This window comes from Entamoeba dispar, genomic scaffold (assembly GCF_000209125.1).
Source record: "Entamoeba dispar SAW760 scf_1105229463163 genomic scaffold, whole genome shotgun sequence".
In the NCBI taxonomy this organism is placed as follows: domain Eukaryota; phylum Evosea; order Mastigamoebida; family Endamoebidae; genus Entamoeba; species Entamoeba dispar.
Genome location: NW_001855555.1, coordinates 10,080 through 17,417, shown reverse-complemented (window position 1 = coordinate 17,417; position 7,338 = coordinate 10,080). Strand labels below are relative to the sequence as shown.

General features: G+C 26.1%; 4 protein-coding genes across 4 annotated transcripts in view, besides 6 other annotated features; 2 read left to right on the top strand and 2 right to left on the bottom strand.

Annotated features, from left to right (window-relative positions):
* Window positions 1–2,025, bottom strand: part of EDI_269380 (serine/threonine protein kinase, putative) — a gene marked incomplete at both ends in the record, with an annotated part of 2,920 nt that extends 895 nt beyond the window's left edge. The window contains one exon of the mRNA XM_001740709.1: window positions 33–2,025. Within this exon, the coding sequence (XP_001740761.1) occupies window positions 33–2,025 (1,993 nt within the window). The remainder of the gene's footprint in view (window positions 1–32) is intronic.
* Window positions 2,026–2,121: 96 nt separating this feature from the next.
* Window positions 2,122–4,316, bottom strand: EDI_269370 (uncharacterized protein; the record flags this gene model as incomplete). The annotated part of the gene is made up of 2 exons (XM_001740708.1): window positions 2,122–3,934; window positions 3,991–4,316. 2 exons carry the CDS (start codon window positions 4,314–4,316, stop codon window positions 2,122–2,124), a joined length of 2,139 nt encoding a protein of 712 aa, XP_001740760.1.
* Window positions 3,658–3,744: a microsatellite.
* Window positions 4,317–4,423: 107 nt separating the features above from the next.
* Window positions 4,424–4,500: a microsatellite.
* Window positions 4,501–4,549: 49 nt separating this feature from the next.
* Window positions 4,550–4,593: a microsatellite.
* Window positions 4,594–4,596: 3 nt separating this feature from the next.
* On the top strand, window positions 4,597–5,388 carry EDI_269360 (uncharacterized protein; the record flags this gene model as incomplete). The annotated part of the gene is made up of 1 exon (XM_001740707.1): window positions 4,597–5,388. The coding sequence occupies one exon, from the start codon at window positions 4,597–4,599 to the stop codon at window positions 5,386–5,388; it is 792 nt and encodes a 263-aa protein (XP_001740759.1).
* A 97-nt stretch (window positions 5,389–5,485) lies between these two features.
* Window positions 5,486–6,105: a repeat region.
* A 13-nt stretch (window positions 6,106–6,118) lies between these two features.
* Window positions 6,119–6,151: a sequence feature (AT_rich).
* Window positions 6,152–6,190: 39 nt separating this feature from the next.
* The window catches only part of EDI_269250 (serine-threonine protein kinase, putative), a gene marked incomplete at both ends in the record, with an annotated part of 5,697 nt that continues 4,549 nt past the window's right edge, over window positions 6,191–7,338 (top strand). The window contains 2 exons of the mRNA XM_001733473.1: window positions 6,191–6,656; window positions 6,712–7,338. The exon at window positions 6,712–7,338 is cut by the window's right edge and continues 1,479 nt beyond it. Coding sequence (XP_001733525.1) covers window positions 6,191–6,656; window positions 6,712–7,338 — 1,093 coding nt within the window. The remainder of the gene's footprint in view (window positions 6,657–6,711) is intronic.
* Window positions 7,187–7,235: a sequence feature (AT_rich).

Genomic DNA, 7,338 nt, shown 5'->3' with positions numbered 1-7,338 from the left:
ATCTTGAAATGCATAATATAATTTAACAACACTCCTAGTATTAGATAATTGTAAAATTTTCTTCTCTGCTAAAACTCCATCAATAACATTTTTTCTTTTCATGTCTGATTTTTTACTCACTTTCATTGCATAAACGTCTCCAGTTGTTTTCTTTTTTACAAGATATAACTTTGAATATGCCCCTTCACTAAATTTTTTAATAACTTCAAAATCATCTAATTTAACTTGTTGCCATTTTGATTGAGGATCTTCAATTACTAATTCATTACTAACAACAGAAAGGAATTCCCACATATTGCCATTTTCTCCATAATCACCTTTTAATATATTAATGAACATTTGTCTTCTTAATTTAATTAATTTGATTACGATTAGTGCAAATGTTTTATAACATACATCACTCTTTTGAGTAATACTTTGTTGTAATAATTGTTCTGCATCATTCATATAATCAATATTATTTTGATTAATAACTTCTATTTGTGAACATTTTAAAGCTTTTTCTGCAAGACCAGAATATTCAACACTTCCTTTATGATATCTTTTTTGTTTATTAATCTCTTCAGCAATTGCTAATAACCTTGTTTTACAGGTAGTTTGTTTAAGACAAATCTCATTGCATAATTTACAATAATAAGAATGTTTAGTTAATTCATCAACATAGTAAGTGTTATTACATAATCGACATTGAGTAGTAATTTGAGATGTTAAAGTTCTTGGACTTGTTTGTGTTGATGAACTAGAAGACTTTGATTGAAGGCTATATCTTCCTAAAGGAGAGGTACATAATTTAGGTACATTTGGACGTATTCCACTTAATTCACGTATTTCTTTAAAAATTTGAAGAAATCTAAAAAGTAGAGGATCATCTCCAAATTGTACAATTTTACTATTGTAATAATCTATGAGAGATGTAGATGATAAATCTACTGATTGAATTTGTTTAAATTGTTTTAATACCATTACAAGGCTTTCTTTATCTGGTTGGTGTTCATATGATTCAATTATTTTATCTGCTTCATCTTTTAGACAATTTACTCTTGAAATAAGAAATTCTGTACTTCTTCGAGGAGTGACAGTTTTAATTTCTTTAGTTAATTGTATTGGTGTATTAAGTTCATCTACTCCAAGTAGTGTATATTTTTTTGTCATTCTTTGTTGTTTTTGTGGGGATGGTTTAAAACAAATAACTGCATTAAGAGCAACAAGCCATTGATTAAGTGTTGTCTCATTAGTACAAGAAAAATTAAAAACTTGACGTTCTTTAGTAGTAATTTTAATAACCAAACCATTCGTTGATAGAATAGCACCTGATAATGAAACAATACAACGAGGTTGTTCTAGTCTTACCATACTTTTTTCACTAACAAAATAAAATAAATATGAATTCTTTACTACTACAAAACGTTCTTTCCACCGTTTTAAAAGATATCCTTCTTTCATTAATAACCCTGACATTTGAGGATGATGTAAAGACATACATTGTGATATTTGAGGGTTTTCACGAAAGAATTCTTTTACATAAATCGAATCAAAAAACTTATCAAGACAAATAACTTCTTGTAAATATTGTGTTATTTCTTCATTATGCAATGGATAAAAAGATTTCTTTGGTAAATAAGGTGCAGTTATTCCATATACTGCTGTAACATATTTATCTAATTCATTTAATTCATGCATAAATTTATGTAATACAATATGTGTTTTTGGTAAATTAATATTTATAATATGAACTATTGATGTAGTTAATGTTAATTGATCAAAATATAATTCACTGATAACACTTTCGATACTAATTTCTTTAAGTTCATCACTCAGTAATGAACCAATAATAGATTCTCTTCGAGGTGTTGAAGAACCACTACCAATAGGTGTAAATGTGATACAATCTGAATTGAAAATACTTTTCTTTTTCTTATTTAATTTAGTTGGTGTTGTGGTTTCATTGAGTAATGACATAGTAATACAAATTTTTGATTTTAAGTTCAACTTTTTTTCTTTTTTCATTCTTTTAATCACATTCATTCTTTTTTTAGATTATTTTGTTTCATGTTTTACAAAGTTTTCCTTTTGTGCTATTCATTTTTGTTATACATAACGATAAATAATACACATTTTTAATCAATTTAGATTCTCAAAATCAAATTCACTCAAATTTGGTTTGATTTTTGGTATTTCTAATATTTTTGATTTATCCCAATCGTTATAGAGTTTGAGTGCTTTTTCATATTCAGCAAATGCAGCTTGACAATAGACCTTCTTCGTAAATAATAATTTATTTGTATCTCCATCACAAACCAAACGAATAGAAGTGATCTTTTCATCAATAGAGGCTAAAACAAATCGATCTATATCTTCACCATTAACACCAAAGGAGGATTGTCTTTTATATACGTCAGTTTCTGTTTTATCAAAACGAGCCCAATTAAGATGAGACCTTCTAGTAAAAAGGAATTTATATAAAATGAAATGATGAAACGCTTGACGGACATAATAATTCCAATGAGTAAATAATGTAAAGAACCATTTTTTTGTAAGAAATTCAACAAATAATTTAATTCTTGGCTCACCAATAAAATAGTAAGATGAGTTAAATAACATTATGATAGTTGATGTAATTAATTGAAAATGGTCAGTTTCAAATATCTTATCTAATGCCCCCATAAAAGAGTCAAGAATAAAATCACTTGTACAAAATCGTTGATGTTCAATTAAAGTATTCAACCATTTTGAGAATGATTCAATCATAAAATCACATTGTTCAATGTTATAAACATTGGTATTATGAATAATTTTAATAATCATATAATCTAATATAAAAGGATAATGTAATAACACGCATCGTTTATCATTTTCTCTCATTAACAATGAAGAGTGTTCACTAATCTTTTCAATTCGTTGTTTAACATAAACTTCAATAAGTTCTTTTAATCCAAATATTTCCCCATATAATTCAAAATCATATCCTTTTAGTGAATAATATACAAATTGTCCATAATAATAAAAAAATGTCATAAAAAAATCACTTGTTGGTAAAAACAATTCCATCCAATTCTTTTTTAATGAAAAATATTGTTCTTGTATATCATTTTCATCTCCATCTAATAAATCAAACATATCATCAAATCCAAATACTCTAGGAAATCGTTTTTTAATTTCTTTCATTTCTTCATTGTTTTGGCACTTCTTTAAACCCAATTCAACAATGTTATCATCTCTTATTAATTGTAATAATTCTAATCTAAATTCAGGTATTTGAAAAAATGTATATGCAATGTATTGTGGAAAGAACTGAACAAATATTGGAGAAACATTGTTCTCAAAAAAGAATTGATCCTCTGCTCCAATTTCAACTCCAAAATGAGCAGATAAACGTTTTTGTTTCTTAGTCATATTTTCCTCTTTTGTTTTTCTTGCTTCTTCTAATGGTTTTACTAAGACTTTTGATAATACAGATAACCTTTTTTGTTCATTAAGTGTCATTAATAATGAATTTTCTTCATAATGTGAAATTTCATTTAAATCATCTCCATTTATTACTCGTGGTGATCCAACTCCACTTTCTCCATCACTTATTTGAGAAGGTTGAAACTCTTTATTATCTTCTCTTGGTGAAATAGCACTTTGAGGTAACGCGTCTTTAATCATAATATCAACTTTTTTTCTTTTTTTTTCTGGAGTTTTATCTAATCCTTTAAAGTCTTTATCTTTATTATCTTTTTTCTTTTCTTTTTTTTCTATTTTAGGAGGTTTTAGACGAATTTCCATAGAGCCATAAAGAATTAATTGTTTTTCATTCATTAAATTATTCATTGCGTAGAACGTGTCATATAATAAAAATTTAACCTCTTTTGCTTTTTCAATAAACTGACTTTTATTAGAATCAGTCATAGCAGGATTATTAATTATAAGGTGATGTGGTTGTATCTCACTTCTAATCTCATGTTAATATTTTTGATAAATATACAACATTGTTGAAAGAAAACAAACCTTAATAATATTACAGTTAACAACTTATAAAATACATTAGGTAATAATAATTGATCTATTCCTCTTAATATATCAATCAATAATCTCCAAATATCAAAAATGTTTGTTAACACACTCATTTGATCTTCAACATTATCAATTGGAACTTGTAAACTGAGAATGGAATGTAAAGAAATTAATTCCTTCTCTAATTTTTTTAAATAAGTTTTCATAATTGACCCTTTTGTTGGAATTAATTTATATTCTTTTTCAAAATTTATCATTTCTTTCTTTAATTGTTCACTTATTTCATGGTAACTAATTTGCCGTTTAATTGTTTTTCCCATTCAACCAATTCTTTTTAAATTAATTAAGTTTTTTTCAAAATAGTTAATATCTTCCTTTTCTTAGTGATATTCTTTTTGAGCTCATAACTGTTGGTTATTTCTTACGGATTTTCTATTTATTTTATAATTATTTTTTTATCTTAATGTTTTTGTTTTTTTTTTATCTTATTTAATTATGTCTTATAACCCAGAAAAATTGTAGTGAGAAAAGGAATAAATAGAACATTAGTGATAAGAAAAAAATAAAGAAAAATTAAAAAAAACTAAAAAAGAGAAACCAATGTTTACGCCACTTTCAAATGAATCACAGAAGTATTACCATTTTGAAGTAGAAAATGACATTGCAGATAAAATAAGAAAAGGAAATCTTCGGATAACAAAAGAAAATAATGTTATTAAATTGATATTACCAAATGAAGAAATTATTTTGACAGCTCTAAATTCACACGAAAAGACAATATTTAAATCTCAAGAAGGTGTTGTTCCACCTGTTTATGATAAATTATCAATTAGTGGATTTTATATTCAACAAAAACAAAAATCTATTCCTTTAACAAAAACAATAACACCATCTTTTTCACGTCAAACTCAACAACATACACAATCTGATTTAGATAAACAAAAAGACAAACAAAAGAGAGAAGAATTACTGAGAAAAGAAAAAGACAAATTAAAGGTAACAGTGATAACAACACACGCATCTCAAGACAAAAAAAAGTCTCAACGCCCACAAGAACCTATTACTAGTAATCAAGATTCACAACGCCAACACTCTCAAAAAGAACCAAAATCTCCAAAAGAACCTAAACTCTCTTCTCGTCATTCGTTAAAACATACTATTTCTCCTACTTCATCAAAACCAAATCGTTCTACAATTCAACTAGAACTTTCTGAAACTGTTAAAAAGTTAAAAGAAATACAATCAATATTTATTGAACAATTAAACAAAGACCCTTCATCAATAGATAAAAAACACATCATCCAACTTAAAGAAAAATATTCTAAAGAATTTAATGATTTAACGAAACGGTATGAAGATTTAAGGTTACAATTAAGTCATCTCTCTTATTAATAGATTCATATTTTTTTTAGATGAAATATTTTCTTCTTTTATGAATGGAGTTTATAAAAAACGAGAAAAATAATCTTTAAAGGGGTAAAACTTGAAAATGAAAAGTAGTTAATTAAGTATTAATAGAAATATCTTCTATTGTTCCTTGCTCAGGGGAGACTACTAATCTCGTCCCTTCGCTTAAAAGTATTTGTTCTTCAACTTTTGGCTTATTCTTTGCTTTTAGTTGTTGAACGGTGAGAATTTTCTTTTCTCATTTTTGATGCGGAATAGAGTATTTAAACATCTCTTATTTAAATATTCAATATTTAATTTCTTTTTAATTTTGATGGGTTTAAATTTCTTCTTCTTTGGGTTTAGACTTCTTCTTTTTTATTTTCTTATTTTAAGGAGAGTATATAATTACCATTGTATTGCTTTGGGCTAATATTCTTTTAGCCTCATCCACTTGACCCTTTTCTTTTGATAATCTTTCTTATATTATCAAATAATACTTGTATTCTAACAAGTAATAATAACATCTTTATAAATACCTATTCGTTTATTGTCAATGATATTCTGTCATTGTACATAATAAACACTGCTATTCTTGCAGTACCGGGTAAGATGTTTTTCTAACCAAACGCAACGTCATAACCAGTCCATAACTGGGAGGAATCGAGGGATGGAAATATTTTAGGGTTCTGTGTGGTGTCTTTGACGTGCTACCTTCGAATCCAAGGGGTAAAACTTATAATAATAATAAAAATATATTAAAAAATATCTTTCACTAAGAAAAAAAAACTGACAAATGTATTGAGATATGTCAGCACAGTTGAATAAACATATCAAAGGAATTAATAAATTCGATAATCGGATGTCTCATAAAAGTAAAAGCACTGGTACATTTAATGAACAAACAAGAAATACTACTAGTTGTTGTTTATTTGTAAAAACAAAAGAAAATGAAACAGAAGGGGAGCAATGTACGATTGAAGGAATTCCTTTGTTTGTTGAACATGCATTTCGATTTTTTGAATTATTAAGTAAAATAGAGAAAGAAGTTCCACCTGTTCCATTACAATATTTAACTTATGACACTGCGTTATTGTGGGCATCAGAAAATATGTCAAAGAATTTTGTTGATTTAGTTAAGATGTATAAAATGGACGGAAATACTATTTCACGATTAAAAATGCAAGACCTAAGAAAATATAAATTCAGAATTGTAGAATGTGATACTGTATTAAAGAAAATTAAAGCATATTTCCATATAACTAATTTTGGAAGTTTGTTAATTATTATGATTTAAAACACTAATAAATGTTAATACTTATTGGATAGAACGATTATTAAAAAATCAAGGAATTGATGATAGTGATCTTCGTCAAATGTATAAATATATTGATAATCACCATAATGGTAAATTAATACCCTTTAATTCAATGGATAAAAAACAAGCTTCTACTGTTGCATTTTTAATTATTAGGAATTATTTATGTTCATTTGATGAGATTATATCAGAAACATCATTTGGAGAAATGATTAAATTTTATCACGACCATATGAGAGATGATGATGATTCATTTGTTAGATTATTTGATAAAGTACTTCAAACTTGTCTTAGTCCATTACAATATAATGTTTTAATAAGAACTCTTAGGTTTATGTTAATAATAATGAATAGTAGAGGAAGTATATTTGTTCATTTTCAAGATGTATTTAAGAAGACTATGTTTTCATTAATTAGTCCCATATCATTAGATATGGACTTCACATTCTTATTAATATTTTATTCATTGAAATCACGTAAACCAACAAATTATATTAAAATGAATTTATTTCAATTAAATAATAAATTATTATATGGAGAATATATTATTAAACAATTTGATGATATTCTTATAGCAGATAAAACCTATACATTTCATAAACAAATGAATGATATTTCAACAAAAGAATGGGAACGTG